This window comes from Solanum pennellii, chromosome 2 (genome assembly GCF_001406875.1).
Source record: "Solanum pennellii chromosome 2, SPENNV200".
Classification (NCBI taxonomy): domain Eukaryota; kingdom Viridiplantae; phylum Streptophyta; class Magnoliopsida; order Solanales; family Solanaceae; genus Solanum; species Solanum pennellii.
In genome coordinates, this window is record NC_028638.1 from 56,849,619 (window position 1) to 56,870,012 (window position 20,394).

The following is a 20,394-nucleotide window of genomic DNA, read 5'->3' on the forward strand; positions in this document are numbered from 1 at the left end:
GTCCTCACATCGGTAGGGTAAGGGACCTCGGATTCGTTATGTGGAGAAATTCTCTGCCTAAAGAGGAACTTTACCTTCAAATGCACACAAAAAAAAGTCAGAATATTAGTATCATAAGTTATGAAAGTTTTGCTTATAAACATTTTGGACTAAAATACAAAGCCAAAATTGGCATCTAGTCTACTTACAGTTTCTTCTAAACCCCCAAAACCAGACTGGTTAACTACTTGAAAATGTCACTGGAATTGATACATCTATCACAAGAAAGAACGGAAAAGAAGAAAAACACGGGTTTTGATGATCAGATATCATCCACCAGAAGCCAGAATGAGATTTCTAGGACAATACTCTAAAACCAAAACACAAGGCAATAGATAAAAAAAAACTAACATCTTCGTATTAGGCTCCATCTTCATCTGATTTACTCTTAGGCAAAGGCAATTGCCCTTCGTTTCGGTCTTCTTCTTCACCCACATGATCAGGTGGAGGGGCTTGCTCCTCTCTTTCACTATTTTCAGGGCGGAAGTTAATAGGGAACTTCGTTACTCTAGGTTTGTCCGTTAATATATTTCTTTGAACCCTATCAATTAGGACTTTCTGTGGAGGCTCTTCTCTCAACTGCTCATCATCATAATCATTGTTCACATAGTACCCAACTCGTACAAATTCCTGTCCCAAATATGAGCAGGTTAACAAGAGGACAGTAACACCAATAATGTCTTCTTCACGAATTTTCAAAGGATCTGGAGGGTCCGCCTAGCATCAAAGTTCGGAAAATATAACATAAATTCAATAAGGCAGACAAAGCAGTAGTACCACAACGGACAAATGGAATCCAGGAGATAATACCTGCAAGACAAAGCGGTAATTTCCTACATTTACAGGGCCAACAAGAACGCTTTCTAAAACTTGGTCATATGTCTCATCCTCGGCAGATCCCACATAAATGAGCTTCCATTCCAAATCTGCATGAGCATATGACAAAGAGATTAATGGATGCCACCAAAATCAAATAAATCATACTTACAACAACATCAACAGAAACAACTAAGGCTCAATTCCAAACTAATTAGGGTCAGCTACATAAATCCTCACTAACCATGTGAAACACTTGGTAGTGTAAATCTTGAAAAACAGCCAATATGTATCTGGCTTTAAAAAAAAGAGAGAAGATAAATTTGGTGGGAGAATTTCTATCTGCAACGAATATAGCTTCTAAAGGTTCAACCAACTTCTAGATCATTTTACTGAAATTTTGATCCTCAAAAGAGAAGAGAATTGTGGTACCACAACAAAATATTAAGTCCATTTTCTTCCATAGTTAACTACCTAAATAGTCTTAAAAGTTGGGAAAGATGGTTGACGTCTTAATAATCATTTGTCGTTCTGATTTAGAACCAAATAATTCCCAATCAGATTAGGAGGACAAACATCCACCTCTGATTTTGACTTAAGGGTTAAGTAAGCAACAGTACTACAGCATCATCTATCTGTTCTTCGAATTGATGATTTGATGTCCAGCTAGTGGCAGATCACCAGTTCTCCGAGAGAAATTACTCATTTTATGGGCCATAATCTAATTCATCCCCTTCCATAGTTTTTCCATTCTCCACCAACTATCATGCCACTAGAGACCACTCCTATGAATTTTCTACAAATAAATCATACTGTGTTTTGTTTTTGTTTACAGCTTAATTGACACTTAACTAGATGAACACCTGGATTAAAAGTTGTTTCCACCTTGTATCGGTATCTCATAAATTAAGCAAAAGGAAAGTATGTAAGGTAAAAAAAATCCTTCTTTTAATTTGAACCCACCCAATCAAAATTCCCTGAGGATAAAAACCTATAAATCCCAAATACAGTTTTCACCCAAATAAGCATTTTTATATCCCTCACAACAAGCCATTTCGCAAAGAACTTCCATCCGGATCCAGTCCCAAGTTTAATTGTAGTAAGTTACCGTCTAATCTCATCAACGAACCAAACAGCCCCAAAGGAAATATGCAAAATAGAATGGAGGACTCTTTAATGTATTAATGCTGCACATAAACATGCTATTAAGTATTATACTAAAAAATTCCTATAACATTATAAGAAAAATCTTTTTAACTGCAGGTCATCATGATAATAGTAGTATGCAGTATGTACTTATCAGTTCTAGAAATGGAAAACTTAAAGTTCCCATTCTTGAAGGTACTGCTGGAACTAACATCACACACACACACACCTTGAACCAACTAGAAAGCATACTTTACAAGGACATGTCAAGATACTTCATTGCTTTTACGCACACATGCAAATATTCTAAAGATCATCAAGTTAGACCATTGATAATAAGTGCAATGGCATAAAAGCAATAGCTCAAAATGAGTTCATTCTTAAAACCAAATATCTACAATCAGAATTACAAACCATTTGGTTCAGAGGAGACATTCCTGGACAAAGGGAAAGACAAGGAACTACTATAGATTCTGCTCACAAGTGAAATGGAAGAATAAACAAGCTGGCTTGAAGTCTTGTCAGAAACTCTCTTTTTTATTCTAGAAATGATTTTATAATTTATACTTCAAGTCTAGTATGACATGGAAAACCAAGATTCCCAGAAAACCATAGCATGATTATTTCATCGATCAAACTGGTATAGTTTGACTCACACAATAACCGTCCAGTAGTTTGATGATCAAAATTGGTCAATAACCTGAAAAATATGTTAGGTTTCCCCGGTGATCCATAGTCTCGGCTCAAGCCAGGTACCAAGTGTAATTAAGATTCCAACATGAATAACCCACAAAATTTACCAGCACCTAGGGTTGACTAATACCATGATTTCCGTTTGATTTACTATGAGCGTTTGTAAATACAAAACTTCGCTTACTTAAAGCTACCAATTACAGCAAGATATGAGCAAAGCCGGCCCATCGATGTTTTATGATTGGAAGAATCACCGCATTATTAAGAACCCTACATCAACCAAATTTAAGCACGACCTTTATGTATATGATGTAACCTGAAGTTTTAGCATGTGGCTTCTCAAGAATCACATGAACAGCAATTTAACCTAAGTTGCTTAGCTGATCTTACCAAAATTACTAATGGTGTTGTTTAGCAGTCATTTTAGCTGATCTAGTATAGCTAGCTAGGTCTACAAATTAAATCTTTTTCATTCGATTGTTAACTATCTTTGTAGAATTTCATCTAGCTCTAGCCCTAGCTTAGCTCTTAGTTCTTCCTCTGTTTACACTTCCTAGCTGTATTTTACCAAGTCCAGTTAGCGCAAATTCCAGATTGTATCATTATGTTTAAACTGAGATACCCCACACACAAAAATATTTGTCCCTTGGATTCATGTGGCATGAACAAACACTGGTAGAAATTAAAACAATCAGAAAATGAACAATCTCATATTATAATATAATAGAAACAAAGATGTAAACAAGTTAGTCAAATCAACTGAAATAGGAATTTACACTGACAAGTCTGCCCCAATCAACTTTCTATATGAGAATAACCCTAATAAGTCAACATGCAAAAGAAAGCAAAAGAGTCAACTTTCCATATGAAAGTAACCCTAATAAGTAGTCATAGAGATACAACATGCAAACGAAAGCAAAAGAGGAGAAAAGAAGAAGTACCATCTTGGAGAGTAGTGACACACTCGTAGGATATTTCAAACTGGAACGGGGACAAGAACGACGCCGGATTGTCTAATACGGCGACATTTGTAATGTTCACCGCACTCATATTGTATCAAAGCTGTAACTCTGGGCGGCGTTTGATCCAGCACAAGAAAAGTTTGGAATCTAAAATCTCCGTCGCAGAGACGGACTTGTTCTCACCGCCATAGCCAATAATTTTCAAGCAGAAAAGGCAACTGGTTATGGTTAGAACAACATGCCCAAACAAGGAAGCATTCGTTTATTTCAATTTAATTATTTTATACTGTATGACCGGCTGTATCTCCTACTACCGGCTATAGCAGGTTTTTAATATTGGCGGGAGCTCTCACTTGGGTCATTCCCAGCTGTGGCACTTTGGCTTTTAGTTGAGTACAATTCTTACACCATCATATTTTGTATTTCAATTAATTATAAAAATATGTCGTTTCTTTTTTATAATTCCTACTTCTAATTTTAAAACAACAATATTATAAGACACTATCAAGACATTTAACATACTATTAGTTAAATCCACAAGATTCAAATGATCCATTTTCTTAATTTCTGTGTCAATTTAAAACCAATTAAACAGAGGGAGAGTTGTGAATTCTATATTTATATAATATTTTATAACCATCTTGATCATAGTAATTATCCACCTTTTAATTGTAGAGACATCATCTTAAGAAGTGAAATGAATACGAGCTTCCAGTTCTCCTTTTAGGGTAAGCCAACTGCAAATTTGAATCTGTGGGTAACAGTCTTTCTCTTTCCAGTAAGATACACAAGTGCAGACTCACACCTATGAGTATGGCAGTGTTTCAGCTTGTTAAAACAATCTGCCTGAATCCACTTTGTTTCCAACAATTGCACACCCACATAACTGTATAAAATTACACGAACATTGGGTCTCTATGCGGTATAGGATGGCGTCCCACTGTTCTGTACAGCATCGCGATCATAACCCAAAGAAGTTCAGCTCTTCCCCTGGTGTATGCAGCATCACAAAGTGATCACACACCACTCTGTCAACTATTCTATGTAGTAAGCATTAATACGTGTGTGTGTGTGAGAGAGAGAGAAAGAGAGAGGAGTGGGAAAGGGAGGTTCCTTGAGAATAAACTAATATTTACAACTATTTTTCAACCTTCACATCCATTTTTCTAATCTGAGTGCGGAACATGTCAGCTATATCTGCAGATGTGCTACATTCCTCAGGTTTTCTATCTGACAAACACCGGATGAACCTGGGGAATCTGACAGAAATACCACGCGATGGATGGACTAAACCAATAGCTGCGTGATGCACTGGTGACACTGTGAAGTCAGCACCCCTTATCACCCACACAACTTCTGGAGAAAACCACATATCCGGAACCTCTTCACTTCGGTAGTAGGGTGGCTTTTTCTGGCAGATCTTGTCCGCATCGAAGAAGTCTCTCATCTGAAAAAGTTAAAAAGTCAGCAAGTCCCAATTAGTTCTACTGAGTGCTCTGAAACCAGACTTTCTTAAACTATTATAATACCCTTTAGCGCCTTCTCTTTTGTTGGTATTCTTAATGTTTCTTTTTCTTAGAGATTCTCTTTCACTTTTTCCTTTCCATGGTCATTAATAACCCGACATACAAGATTCACATTGATTACAAAAATATAAGTGTGTTACTGAGAGATAAAAGGCCTAATACAACCACAAGATGAAGACCTACTGCAAACACCATCTCTAAATGCACACATAAGAACTTGACATATGGATACATGCTGACACACTAGTACACAAATGATAACAAAAACAAAACTTGAGTTATACTTTAAGGCCAAACATAAAAGCATGTTTTCTATGTGCAAGTAGCTAGATATTTTTCAACAGATATCATTGACTTCCAGAGTATTCATTTACTTGTCTAGCTATAATATTTTTACTTAATTCACAAGCATTTGCAACGATTAAACAATGATTCTATGAGCAAGTAGCTAGATATTTTTCAAGAGACAACATTAACTTGCTGAGTTTTCATTTACTTGTCCAGCTATAATATTTTACTTAATTCACAAGCATTTGAATGAAACATAAATTTTTCGAACTCCATTCAGTGTTTGTTCTGCTTAACCTCTTGGGACTCCCATAAACATTTCCATTTTCTTAGCTCTCCTGTCCTATCGTATCCTTTTTTTTTCCAATAACAGTAGTGCCGCCTGGTCCAACTTGCACACCTTGACTATTCAGGAGCATTAAGTTGGACCTATGCAATCTTGTTACAACAGTTTTTTTTAACAGAGATTTCTGGTGAAAACCTCAAATCTTGAAGCATGGGCAGGTGAACAGAAAGTCTGAGTAAGGAGAACTAACTAAGCTTCCACCGCGTACCCTGCTATTTCCACCAACACAGGCAACAGGTAATTCCGCCCACTAAGGCTTCAGCAGATGAGAAGAAACCACCAATTGTTTTTCTCCCTATCGGTGTTTGAACCTGAAACCTCACAATTATCCTCCCACTTCATCGACCACACCACACTTGGTCAACTTTTAATTTGCTACAGCATTTTGTGCATCCAACCAAAACAGAGCTCTGTAGCAGTTTTACAAGACTGTCTATCACCAAAATGAAGGTGGCATAAACACTGTAGCAGTTTTACAAGATAACCAACTTCCTGTGCTGTAGTGATCTATGTGCTCTATTTTGTGTTTTATTGCTAAATTTGTGAACCACAATCAAACTCAACTGTGCACCTCAAGATTTCAACAAAACAAAGAAAGAGATGATCTAAAGCCACAGTAGGCTGTTCTACAGACCAAAAACACGAAGTACCAAGCATATGGGATGAAGGTCCAGTAATTGAACTCCTATTTCGATTTTAACTTGATTAGCAACATGAGGAGGGATTAAATTGAACCTCATCCCATCAAAAGACAAACTTTTTATAAGATCAGAAGAGAATTTTAATCAAGTAATATCATTATGGAACTCACCTCTACATAGAAGGAATCAGAAAACCCAGACATGACCCGGCAGACACTCTGAAATTCCTCCGTGTCAGGGTTGTAGCAGGCCATAAGGAAAGGACTATACCTATAATTTGAAAATGAATGTGTTAATACATGAAAGCATTCATGCACCAGAATCCAATGCAATTTCTCAGCAGTCATAAAAGAAGCAACAAAGGGGAGGGTGATGTTATCTTACTTGTCCACACAATATATACACATGACATATAGCAAAACAAAATTCACATGGTTTAGTTTTATTTTATTTTTTTGGAGAAAGGTAATAAAGTTCCTAACAAGAAAAAAGGTAACAATACTATATATCGTTAATACAAAGCCAGTGCTAAGAGTCATATTTGCAGTTAAAAAGGAGCAAAAGTAGCAAGAACATTTATGTGTTCTCTTAAAGGATACCATGATATCTAACAATGAATCTACTTCATCTAGAAATTCTTCTTTACACCAAAAGTGAAACAAAAGCAAACAATTCATATTGATCTACTGAGCAGGATTGTTCAAACAAATGCACATGTTTGTAGCACTAACTATCAAAATGGCATATAATAGCAGGACAATAACTTCACTGATAACACCAGAAATTTCTGTAAAACAAAATCGTCTTTAGAATAGACATTCCCACCAAGCAATCTCAATTAAATAAGATTTCTGGGTGAAAATGCTCAAATTCGTGTAGATTTGCAGTTTGTTTCCTTAGCCATCCACATAGTACTTTAGAATAGACATTCCCGCTCTCAAAAACCTAAATAAGATTACTAGGGGAAGAAATGCTCAAATTCGTGGGAACTGCAGTTTCATTCCTTAAATGTCTGCATAGAAGAAACCAATGAGGAAAGAAAGATTGGTCAATACCATCCTGCTTTTCTTCCATTCCCATGCCATGCACCAATTGGAACCAAGTCCAGGGAATCATTTAATCCTTCAACATAGTCTCTCTTGACCTGCAAAGAGGTTCCAGGATTAGAACTGCAGATTTCATCTTCTTGATGTATTATATGATGTTTAGAGCAACACCTTTAACCATGCATCAGAGCGCTTTGAGGGTGTGTATCCAGCATCTTCATCAAGGGACTTCACCATGATCCCTTCACATGAAGCATGTAGTGCATCATTAAGAAAGCTGTTCATCCTAGCCAGTGTAGCTTCATCATCTGCACAAGCATCATCGCACTCTACCTAAAGAAGAAAAAATTACTGAAACACTGAGGACTGGCCCATGGCACATATTAACAAACAAAATTTAAAAAAAAAAACACAACGAAGCTTACAGTCATTTCTGTCGCGTACTCTAAATAACCTACTTTGCCATCACCAAATAAATCCTTCAAATCTGATTTCCGGACAGCAAAATTTTGAAGAATTAAGAAGATAATACTATTTCTTACTAAAACTCCACACTTATAGGCAAGAAACAACAAATGCATACATTTTCGCCTTTGACGGAGCGGCAGATTCAACAATCTGCACAAAGAGTTCTAATAGTTATAGGCTCCTATTTAACATTCTCCAAAAAAAATAAGATGTGAATATCCCAAATGAAACAGTAAAAGAGAGCATAAGAAACAGCTAGATGTACATCATTGTGGAAGGACTCTATCTAGCCATGAAAGACTCACATTGCCTGATCAGCAAAACTTTGAAAGAGGCAGACACATGTAGAAGTCTCCTCAAACATCACTCCCAGGTTGAAGTAGAAAGACGAAGGTTACTGTTCATATTGAAGCATGCATCACAATGTACAAACTAAGATCATGCACCATTTTCGAGATTCTTAATCGAATTAAGAAATCTTATACTTCATCCAAATGACATGGTTCATAGCACGAAAGTCAAATTCGACTCAAGTTGACTTGTCCTCAATTCTTTTCTTCTTCTTTTTTAACATTGGTGAAGTTGTATTCTTCAGTATTAAGGACATGCTGGCCATCTTCAAAAATTTACAGCCCTGAGCCTAACCAAGATTACAAGCTCCCTATTAATTCTATAATGTGATCTACATCTTTACAGAGTTGTTTACACCAAAAAGTAAAGATACCAAACAAATCCGCTTTACTTTGTGAATGCAATTCAATTCTTTTCAGTTTTTTTCACAACAAAATTAGTTTATAACTAACATTAAAAATCACATAAATATTGCTACAACTATATATCCAATGTAATCCCACAAGTGGAGTCAAAGGAGGGTGGTGTGTATGCAGCCTTGCCCCTACCTTGTGAAGGTAGAGAGGTTAAACCGGAAGATCCTTGGCTCAAGTAAGCATACCACCATCAAGTATTGAAAGGAAAGCTTATTCAAATAATAAGAAGAATAATCATTATCAATTGCATTCTATAAGCTATTTCCTTAAGTGAGTTGCTAAACAAAAAGCTTATTCAGATAATCAGAAGAATAATCATTTTCAAATGCTTAAGCTGTGTCAAACAAACACTAACACAACTAACTAAAGTCATACCAGCAGTCACATAAATATTACTACAGAACCAGATAATTTAGACTAAAATATTTTTGATATGTATAAGAGCATTGTAATCAATAAGAAAATGTTGTTCGGCTCTCTAAATAGTGATTGCAAAAAACATGAGTTGATCCTTAATGAGTATTAGATTGAAAATCTCATAAAGAAGACTGCCAAGTCCAATCCTGAAAATGCAAAGAGCCCTATAAACATAGAGCGAGTATATTTTTATTTCTATAGCATTACATACGCTCTATCCTTTCCAATAATCTTTTGGTATATCATTTTTCTTTAGGATTGCATTTAACTCCATCTATTTCTACAAATGTTAGACCCGCCTGAGTTGTGTAACCTGGAAGTCTTATTGTCCAATATTAAGGACTTCTTAATGAAATAAGATGGCATTTTCAGGGTTATCTTTCCTCACCCAAAAAACAAACCTTGCACTGGATAAGTTTAAATCCATAATATTTCTTCATACGAGCAAGTAATACCATAAACAAATTGGCCATTTGGTTTAGAGTTACTGATAAACTAGTAGCTCTTAGAGCACATGTTTTCCCTGATTTCACTGGGATAGAGAGGCGACGAGAATCACTATTGCTAGTTAGTCGCAAAGTAAATGATTGATGATTCTTAGGACTTCCAGTCAAAATCTGGTGCAATGCTTCAATAAGACCTTAAATGTTCTATTAGTTATAGACCTGTTCACATCACATACATTTGTGACTCATGACCGAGTAAATCCATCTATCGAAGCTTAACCAGATTAACAAACTACCCCTAACTCATTAAGAAGATCTTTCTCTTATCGATCAAAACTGCTGAGTATTTATCCACACCAAAAAAAAAGATATTATGTATCAGTAGCAATGTAAAGGATAGACAATGTGTAATAGAAAGCATGGAGATCCAAAAACAATTGGAGAAATGGTTATAGTAATTACTGTTCTCCGTTTGCAAACATGATATCGAAAACAAAAATGCATATCTCAACCTGCACAAAGAATGAAAAAAGAGAGAGATGTCAGATACCAAAGATGATATTTTTGCAGAGCAAACATCTTTAACGGAGAGTGCACCATAGGCACTGCAGAAAAAAATTAACTGATCTAGTGTTCAATAAGATACTTCATTAAATAATAAACATAACATATAAAGAAATTTCTTATTACTTAAGCATGTGAAATACAAAAGAATGAGGAGCCAGTCTGCAATGTTTATTGCAGACATGGATAAGGAAGGTAAGCCTCATCCTTCCATACACAATGTCCTGATGATAAATCAAATTTTGGGGACATCATAAGGCTAGAAAATTCCTAATTGAGGAAATTGACAAGACCTTAATTTTATCTAACGCAATGATGGAATCTTTGGACCCCCTCTCACGTGAAGATAGTTCTTGGAACGACATGAGCTTTGGACCATTTTGCCTATCAATTGCAACAACCTGAAAAAAATGGAGATCACTCTAGAAACAACAAAAGTTCATCAATAGCAATTACAAAAACCACATGCCCAGTGAAAACCCACAAGCAAAGTTTGGAGAGGGTAGAATGTACCCAAACCTTACCCCTACCACTATGGGGTAAAAAGGCTATATTTGATATACCCTCGGCTCGAAAGAGGTGTAATCAAAGCAAAGATTGAAAGAAAAACAATGAAAACAAAATAGCAAGATACACAAAGAAAATGGAGCTACATGTAGTGATGAAAATTGAAGAATAAGATACTACACGACTACTAAAAAAGAGAAGATGAGAAAAGGAGATTGACACGCTGACTTTCCTACCTTAAAAAGGTATGACAAGACGCGGCTACCTGATGCTATTCTACCTTAATCCTTGATTTCCATACTTTCCTAGCTAGGATTCTAAGGTCATGTGTTTAGTAAGTTGAAAATGTGTCGTGTCGTGTCTAATCACCTCCCCAGTTTCTCTTCGATCTACCTCTACCTCTCATATAACCTACTATAGCCGATCTCTCACACATATTCATTAGTGCATTTATACATCTCTTCACATGCCCGAACCATCTCAGTCTTGTTTCTCACATCTTGTCCACCACATAAATCTTTTTTTTTTGACAAAGATAATGTTGTACATCAGCATTAAGGATATGCTAGAGACCTCCAAAAATTGGTTTCCAACAAGAGAAAAAAAAAGGCTAATAGATTACAAAGAGCCTATAAAATCCAAATTTGTGCAGCTTCTTCTATCCATTCCTCTTTACACCAAAAATAAAAAGCAGACGAGCAGTTCCATTTGGCTTTCTCTATTGAATTTACTTTGTTATCATAGCATTTGCTTTTTCTTTCTTTCCAAATACACACCAAATGCATGATGGTATTATACTCCACCACTTTTTCTTAGATTTTCTCCCCCCGCTGCTGATCCAACAACTAAGTAGATCTGATGTATGTTCAGGCATAATCTATTCTGTATGTGTTAGCTCCAAAAAAAGGTTCCACAACTGTGTTGTCACTTTGCAATGGAGGAAAAGATGGTTGTTGGTTTCCTCAGTCTCATTACATTACAGAGAGAGCACCAAGAGGCAATATAGAAACCCCTCTTTTATTTTATGTTCAGGCATAATCCACCACAGAAATCAGTCCCACCTTATCTTGTATAACTTTGTTCTTTATCTTATCTTTCTTAGTATGCCCACACATCCATCTAAGCATCCTTATTTCCATTTTATCTTCTAAATGTGTGTGTTCTTGACTAGTGAGCACGTCGCTCCAATACGATGAGCAATATAATCATCAATCTCCCGATTTCCTTGGATACTAGAGCCAAGATACCTCATTCTTCACAAGATAAAGGTGTCCTAATATATATATATATACAAGTGCCCCTTTGTTCGGACACAAATTTCCATATTTACATCCTACATATAACTATAAGTAGACAAGATTACTGGATCCTCGGTGTAATCAACCAGATTTTAGAAATAAAAATCTTAAGGCCTAGCACATGCAAAGTTCCCCAGCTTACTACCTTTCGGATCTGAACAATGCTTAGAAGCATAAATTGACCATGGTATCCGAGCTAGCTTTTGTGCAACTTGACTAACTCCACTAGACACTTATCACCTCCCACAACAACAGGTACCTAGTAACTATCCACCAGGTTAGGACAAATGAGAAGAATCACTTAGTGTGTCCCCACTGAGCTTTGAACCCGAGACCTCAAGATTCTCAACCATTAATATATAAAGAAAATAAATGGTCCAACCGTCAAAATTCAAATAAATGGTCCAACCGTCAAAATTCAAGACTAATTAATAATCGTTGTGTCTTAGAGTAACTCTTCTCTTCTCCTATTTCTTTTTCTTTTAAACTTCTTTCACTCTCTGACTTAGGTTGAACAATTGTTTTTATATTTTTATGAGCTGTTTTTTCTTCTTTTACGGAAATATTATTATTCCTGTAGTTGGATATAAGTTTTTTGTTGTATATGCTTTACTCAGTATTAGATGTTTGGATGCTCTAATAAGCACCATCAATCTTTTCCTTTTTTGGACCTTTTTTTTAACAGCCTTAAAACTGATTGCAGTGTTATTAATTAGGTCTTATGTCCAATTACATCCTTCAAATATAATATCTTCTGAAATCTGTATAGAATCCCTATTTTTCAAAAATTCCATGGCTATGTGACAACCCCCTATATCTTTCTACTTAAAACAACAACATACCCAATGTAATCCCACAAGTGGGGTATGCCGAGGGTAGTGTGTACATTGTACGCAAACCTTACCCCTACCTTAAGAGGTAGAGAGGCTGTTTTCGATCGCCCAAAACCTTTCTACTTAAAAGTGGAATTTCTGAAGAAATACCTCTGCATCCAAGATAAATGTTGCTCCTCTGGAATCACATGATTCTGTAATTATATTTACCAAATCCGGAAATCTAGCTGTTGTCTCATCCCCATTCCTTGAAAATACACGGACTGAACCATCAGACAGTTTATGAATCTGAGCTCGCTGACCATCATATCTGCAAATAGAGATCTCGAAGATATAACTATATTCCAACATTCAACATCAAAAAGAAATAGTTTAACATGGATAAGCATACATAAGAGTCTCTCTTTAGATGTCCATCAAATGTCAATACATTCATCTATCTTTTTGATGCATAATTGTTCATCAAGGTTACATACACACCACCCTCCACAGATCCCACTAGTGGTAGTGGGATTACACTGTGTATATTGTTGTTGTTGTTGATTGTTGCAAATTTGGTTGATAACCCACTAAAACAAGAACTTCATGTGATAACTCAGGCAACACACATGTTTACTTAAAATGGAAGCACAGAAAAGGTAAAAGCCCCAACAAGTGTCATCTCTTTTGGGCTTTTTGAACATAATTGACTCATAAGAGACAATAGGGTGCTAAATAGAGGACTGTGATACTACAAGGAGCCATTACCACTCTGCTTGCACCACAATGAGAAAAAATAACAATATTAGGTTTGGATTAAAAAAAATGTCGCAACCCACCACATCGGATACTAAAACATAATGAAGAAAATTACTAAGCACTTTGAAACCAGTACCTCAATGATATGACTGAGGAACATCTCAAAAGGAATGTGCACTCCAAATAACCCTACAAATACTACCCCCCTAAAGTTTATGAAGACAGTTGAACTTTAACAGTGTCTTACCAGAACTGAAGACATAGAGAAAAATAAAAAGAGTTCCTAAAATTGTACTTGGAAAAAAGAATTCTTCAATGATCGTTAACCCATCCTACTTGCAATCAACTAGCTCTACTACTCGAATTCTTTTTTCGTCCTCTTTTCTTTGCTTTTCCTCCTCCTCTTTTTCTTTTTCTTTTTTTTTGGGGTGGGGTGGGGGGGGGGTAGGTGCTCTAGCACTCTCAATTTCTCGAAGACAGATAATATGCTCTGTTGTTATGTGATGCCAACAAAGCAGAAGTTCCACAAAGGAACATACTTCATGATAATTACTTAAGAACAAGCCCACCCCACTAAAATCCCGAAGGAGATGCTTTGCAATTCAGGGATCATGTGTTCCCAGCAGCTCCTCTAGATTGGTAATTTCATTCTCCCAGAGCGTCCAGTTCACAACATCGAGGGATTACCAAGCAAATGAAACAACTAGCAAACATGTCCAAAGACTCAGATTTAGAAGTGATTTTTTTTATAAAAAAAAAAACAAGAAAATAAGAGCAAATAACAGGTTTTGTTAGCGGTTACTTGTATTCACATGTAAAGGCTTTGTTCTGAAAGAGCTTCATCACTTGAGGGACCCCATTAGTAATCCTATCACAAGCAAAAATTGAGGAAGTGTAAGAAATGGCTCCGTCAGGAAAGAAACAGCAGGATGAAGCGCATCACAGCAATAATATATGTACTTTGCAAGCATTGGTTTGATGGGTATGCCTGGAGCCATTGACAATGTATTTGAAGAAAACTCAATCCCCTTCTCCATCAAGGAAGGAACAAGTACATCCTGACGGAAACAGAGACTACATAAATTTAACACAAACGACAATCATTACATAGTCTAGGAAAATAATACTCAAATATTAATAGGCTCCTGGGGAAGGATATAAGTCAGAACTGACATACTTCATTATTTTAACACAGCACGTTTAGGATTATCGAAGCAGAAAGACAGAAAATAATAGCTATTTGTTTTCAATATTTGGAAGACAAATTGAGTGACACAACATGAAGCTGTGAAAGAGGTAGCAATGTTGAGCTGGCCAGGTGAGTAAGGAAAATAGAGCACTAAAAGAGCTTAAAACTAAAAGAAATAGTTAATGCTAGTGTGAACAAGGCCTTCACCGCCCTTTGGAGGATATAATAACACATTTCTGTTGTAACTTATCCCTGACTGGGATAATAGCTGTTCTATCTTCACTTGAAAGTTGTTCTTTTCTAACTTACCGTGGACTTCGCAAAAATAAAATAAATTAACGGCACCCAACTGGAGATAGAAAAAGAACAACTTCCAATAGATCTGGATTTATTTATTTTTTTAGAGAGAGCACACGTTTAGATTAAACTTTTAAATTAGTAAAAGTAACACTTCAATCTAAAGGGAAATAGGAAGTGTACTCTCTCTAACAGATTAAACTTTTAGATGAGATGGCTAACCACTTCAACAATAATTGGAAACATATATTACAGCCTAAAAGTTCATAAACACTTGAAAGAAAAGAATATCACTTAACTCTTGACAGTAAACTATTAGAGACATGATGAGTGAATCTTACCAAGCTGGGAAGGATGTTATACGCTTCTACTACTTCTGCTGAAAGTCGCTAACAGCAAGGAAATGAAAAATTACTCATCAGTAGGCAAACCACTGAGGCAAAATAAATGAGTTAGAAACGAAAGGGAAAAGCACAAGATATGACAGTAGAATTTAAATTAAAGAATCAAGACACAGTTTCCCACTTCAATCAATAATAGAGCAGATCAAAAGTAAACCAAACATCAACTGCCAGCAATTTTTACTTATGTCCTCGAAAGAGAACCATCTTCAAGTGTAGTCCACCAAAGGATAAGCACAGGACCCAAGGTGAATACATTCATGAAGAATGGGCTTTCTTACAAATGAAATAAAAGACAGATTATTGTTGACACTTGACAGGATGTCAACCTCCAGATGAATAGAATATAAACCTGCAGACAATCTTTCAGGTTTTCGACCAGTCCTTCATAAGGAGTAGAATTGAACACAACTGCTTGAGCTAATGCAGGAAGAACAGTTCTCATCATGGCTCCAATGCGCAAATTCCGAACCTAACTTGCAACAGAAAAGGTAAATAAAGTTGAAATGGCTAAAGAAAAAGGCAAGAATCTACCACACATCATCTTCCACAACAAGTCAACATATTTTGAACTTTAAAAGTGGCAGAACAAGAAAAGGAGCTTGGTTAGGTCTTTATTTAGATTAAAAGTGTTCTCAATGGGTAGCTACGTCATAATTAGTTAGTGTGAACTGTACCTTTTTTTCTTTTTTTGAAGACCGTGAACTCTCCTAGAGACAGTGGCACAAGGTTTGAACCCCGCTGGATAATGAGCCAAATTCTACCCTTCTCCACTATAATATCAGGCTTTTGGTAGGGTTCGAGAACACATGACGTGCACCTAACCTACACTCATGCTCTACACTTTTACCACTAGACCAAAGACCTGGGCGCTTAATCCACAAAACTACATGCTCCTCCTAAAGCCAATACTGAAATGATACCAATCGAGAACTATGGATGGCAGAGATTTTCATTAAAGATGCTTAATCTTTTTCAATAACCTGATGCTATATGGGGAGCACAAAGGAAGCAAACTTTCGACTGTGGAATATGTAAATAAGTTTTTAAACTAACCCATGCTTTAACAGAGAAAGAGGGAAGAGAAACTACTGCAATAAGCATGAAATTAAGACAGATATTGGACATGAAAGCTCAACACTCCAGTGATTATACTAATCTATTAGGTTGAGTTTGCCAACAAGGGAAATTTAAAACAAACTAGACCCAACTGGTTGAGGGGAGCAAGGGGGCAAAAAGATCTAGAAAGTTAATTCTTTTTTTCTTTTTAAAAGGGTAACTCTGGAAAGTTATTCTTTACTAGCTTATGCCATTTAAATATGAAATATTGCAGGATTTGATAGAACTTTGGGGAAGTGCTCTTATCAGTATTACTATTACACATTTATGGACCTACAACACCAAAGAAAGGATTTTATTCCTTGAAAACTGAAACCGTAAACTTACCAACGTTCTCACAAGAAACTTCATCTCCTTCTCTCTACATGAACACATGAGATTGACAATCAGGCTTTTCTTTCGGATGGCACTCCCACTACCTGCTTGCAAGCTGATGCATTGCATTGGAAATTAAGGTTTCATACCAAGCTTACAGCACGACAAGAAAGGTAGAGTAAACATATATTATTGAGGTAAATTCATAGAAGTATTTTTCAATACAATAAGCTCCGTATTGTTAATACATTGTCTTCGTTCAATTTTATTTTCCACATAAAACTTGACATTTATTTTGGTAAGCTAATTTTTAAAATTAGAATTATTCAGCAATATTTGCTTCCAATATTTATTTTCCACATAACTAATACATGCATAAGTTATGTGAGAATGTATGTGATATCTTATGCAAGGTTGAATGTGAATAAGAATCAAGATATTAATAATACTTGGATCAAACCACCGAATCTTGAGTCGAGGGTCTATCAAAAACATATCTCTCTACCCCACAAAGGTAGGGATAAGGTCTACATACATCCTATGAGGAACCCCAGACTGCAGGTGTCGGATTACACTGGGTATGTTGTTGTTGTTGAGCTCAAGATAACTATCCTAGTTGTACATTTGCAAGTAAAGTGGATAGCATCTCCCTCTATATATAATAGAATCTTATTCATGAGGTACTTTTCAGAAATCAGACAGAAAAAGGTGGACGGACAGCTCCAAATATATGAAGTCAATCTTACATCTGAAGTTAAAAAAAAAAGTAGTCCAACTGATATGCAGCCCAATCCCGAAATAAAGAAAAAGAAGTCACAAAGACAATGATCAGAACCAAATAACGAGTTCCATGACCATGGATAGCAACCATTTACTTCTGAAACTTATAACATATTCTAATGTTCTGTTCTTTTTCATCTTATACAGACTTTATCCCTGAATAAGATAAAATCCAATAGCATACTAATAGAAACTTGCCACGAAAGAAGGATAGCATAATCTGAAATTCAAGAAAGGGATTCGCATGACATTAAAAGAAAAGATAAGAAAATGATGCAGGATTACAGTCCGTCGAGTACTTAGAAGTGCATTGCTGAGGTTAGCCTGTAATTTTGTCATGTACTTTTTCTCTCTTTCAAATTCCAAGGATTTTCGGCTAACGTAACGAAAGAGACTATGTGGCTGGGGCAATAGGCTCTGGTCTAGGAGTCAAACCAGTAAAAAAAACCTATCCTGAATACTAGAAGACTATACATTCTCATCAAAAGATCAGCAATGACAAACTGTCAGAACCAGAAAGAAGAGTCAAAATCATACCTTATCCTTCTAAGAGCAGAGTATACACCCCTAACTGTAAGTGCCACTGGAGGAGCAAGTAATGATTGTGTTTGTCGGCAAAGTTGAGCAACATCACCTAATACAAATTAGGGTCAACAAGGTCCAGCCCCATTAAAGAAGCATCCAAGCAAACCAAAAAAAGGAGAAACATGAAAATTTGTGCTATCAATTGTCCAGCAACATAAAATGATAAATGTTCCTACCAAGATCACCGAGGCTGTTGTATAGTTCTCGTACTTTTGATTTCTTTGTCCCGCATGCCTCCTCTAGTGCTGCTACAACAGTACTACCCCCAATGTTCAATTCCTGATCATGATAAGATCAGAATCAAAACAGTGCTCTGTAAATTGCTATAATAAAAAAAAGACAGAAGTAACAACATGATGTATAAAATCATGCACAGATATTTTTGATTGGTAAGATCATGCACAGATATTTTTTGATTGGTGAATTATGCACAGATATACAACGCATCCACTCACAAAATAAGAAATTTGTAAATTGCAAAAAAGCACATGCGCATAACACCAAATGATGTGATTGTTAATGTCACACATAAATCCACCCTCTTCCAAGGCAGAAAGAATTACTATCTTTTTTATCAGGAGAAGCAAGAAGTTACTATTGAGATATGAGATTATGAAAGCCCTGCATTTCATAGTAGGTTATTTTCTGGCTGACGAATTCTCAAGTATACAACAATTTTTCAATTTTCAATATGATAGGAAGCTATGGCAGTAAAATCTTCTTCAAGAAATAATGTGATGATGTCAGGGGAACAGCAGTATAAAGGAGAAAAACCTATATACTCTTTTTTCTGTTTTAACTGGGGTGGATTATTTTGGCTCCCATTCAGTTCATGAAACTAAATGGAAATTCTCGATACTGTGAAAAATGCAGTACATCATTCTCTAGTTTAATGTTGTTGGAAGGACCTCGGTAACCGTCACAACCCATGTCGGTGACAGTTAAATGATAGTGATCTTACCCAAGATGCATTAACAACAATTTTACCCTCCCAACAGAGAATTATTTACAGAAAAATCAAGGCAAATAAAAAAAGGCTGTCTGCAATCTTCAAAGGGAAAATCCAACTAATTGGATCCCCCACAGACCCTCTCATGTTTCTTTAGCCCCCCTCACTCACCTTTCCCCTTCCTCTAACTTGGGGTAATAATACTACTGGTTCTTATTTGATTTGTCAAAAAAAAAAAAACTGTTTTTGGGTATATTTTCAAATTCATCCCTTTGTAACTTCCAAATTCCAATTTATAGCATACACCTAAAGTAAAAGCTGGTGCATTTCTTAATTTTTTTATTTCAGAGGTGGTCACCATGAATCCATTAAATGTGTGACAAGAGTACCACTTCCTGAGACAAGCTTAAATAGGGTGACTGTGCTAAGGGCAAACCCTTTTAGAATTATAGGATGATAATTCATGTCGTATATTTAACAGCATGGAGACAAATGAGCAGTTGCTTTTCAGGAAAAAGCTTGGAAGTACTTTTCGTATTTATACCTTTCGGGTAACAGGAAATTACAGATGGGTTACTTAATTAGATGAAGCACTGGAATTCACGGCTGGTTACATGTTTGAAGGACTGTATTCTAAAGGTACCTACGAAGCTTTGACAGTAAACATTTGGTAGTACAAACATGGATAAATATTATTGTTCATATCAATGAATACATACTCCTGGGCATCACTAGTAAAATCAAAATAATAGATGCGCAAAAATAGTAAGAAGAAAATTGCATCAGTGTTTTTCACAACAACTCGAGCAGTGACGAAGAAGCAAAATCATATAGAAAATCAATTAAACCAACCATATTTTCATGGTCAGGGGCTATCTTGTTTGTGCACAAGTACACAGCAGGAAGCACATCCTCCGGAGACAAAGCTAGCAAGCTGCAAATGAGAGCAACTCATTAACTGAAACAGCTCAATAACTTCAAAGGGTTCATTTTTCCCAGAAGAAACCACACACTTTCTTTCTGGATCAAAGGGTGGACAATGATAGGTCTTATCCACACCCACCAACCCCCAAAAAAAAAGACTTCAGAGATGTGAGATTGATTATTTTTCCCGCAGTGGTGCTGCAAGGGGGGCAGAACCAACAAATTATGCATAAACTACCATTTTAAGTTTTAACCCACATTCATCCTGCCGTCTCTACTCCCCCCCCCCCCCCC

General features: G+C 36.2%; 2 protein-coding genes across 12 annotated transcripts in view; both read right to left on the bottom strand.

Annotated features, from left to right (window-relative positions):
• Nucleotides 1–93: 93 nt before the first annotated feature.
• Nucleotides 94–3,937, bottom strand: LOC107009418 (histone chaperone ASF1B-like). Of its 2 annotated transcripts, none has more exons than XM_015208754.2 (3): nucleotides 3,636–3,937; nucleotides 850–965; nucleotides 94–669 (listed from the first exon to the last, which is right to left on the bottom strand). In XM_015208754.2, the coding sequence occupies exons 1-3, from the start codon at nucleotides 3,742–3,744 to the stop codon at nucleotides 400–402; spliced, it is 495 nt and encodes a 164-aa protein (XP_015064240.1). In that variant the 5' UTR covers nucleotides 3,745–3,937; the 3' UTR covers nucleotides 94–399. The 2 variants fall into 2 exon arrangements, with proteins under 2 accessions (XP_015064240.1, XP_015064239.1); XM_015208753.2 differs by having other exon boundaries at nucleotides 94–756; nucleotides 3,636–3,929.
• An 812-nt stretch (nucleotides 3,938–4,749) lies between these two features.
• The window catches only part of LOC107011627 (DNA ligase 6), a 19,465-nt gene continuing 3,820 nt past the window's right edge, over nucleotides 4,750–20,394 (bottom strand). The window contains exons 3-19 of one of the 10 annotated variants that reach the window (XM_027914310.1): nucleotides 20,029–20,110; nucleotides 18,404–18,506; nucleotides 18,180–18,276; nucleotides 16,875–16,977; nucleotides 15,781–15,900; nucleotides 15,369–15,416; nucleotides 14,502–14,599; nucleotides 14,344–14,409; nucleotides 12,954–13,113; nucleotides 10,459–10,587; nucleotides 10,064–10,113; nucleotides 8,087–8,121; nucleotides 7,929–7,990; nucleotides 7,675–7,836; nucleotides 7,513–7,601; nucleotides 6,628–6,727; nucleotides 4,750–5,103 (exon numbers count right to left, since the gene is read on the bottom strand). In XM_027914310.1, coding sequence (XP_027770111.1) covers nucleotides 4,795–5,103; nucleotides 6,628–6,727; nucleotides 7,513–7,601; nucleotides 7,675–7,836; nucleotides 7,929–7,990; nucleotides 8,087–8,121; nucleotides 10,064–10,113; nucleotides 10,459–10,587; nucleotides 12,954–13,113; nucleotides 14,344–14,409; nucleotides 14,502–14,599; nucleotides 15,369–15,416; nucleotides 15,781–15,900; nucleotides 16,875–16,977; nucleotides 18,180–18,276; nucleotides 18,404–18,506; nucleotides 20,029–20,110 — 1,813 coding nt within the window. In that variant the 3' untranslated portion in view covers nucleotides 4,750–4,794. Of the gene's footprint in view, nucleotides 5,104–6,627; nucleotides 6,728–7,512; nucleotides 7,602–7,674; nucleotides 7,837–7,928; nucleotides 7,991–8,086; nucleotides 8,122–8,343; nucleotides 8,612–10,063; nucleotides 10,114–10,458; nucleotides 10,588–12,953; nucleotides 13,114–14,343; nucleotides 14,410–14,501; nucleotides 14,600–15,368; nucleotides 15,417–15,780; nucleotides 15,901–16,874; nucleotides 16,978–18,179; nucleotides 18,277–18,403; nucleotides 18,507–20,028; nucleotides 20,111–20,394 lie in introns of those variants that run through there. The other 9 variants (XM_015211210.2, XM_027914311.1, XM_027914314.1 and 6 more) reach the window with 9 other exon arrangements.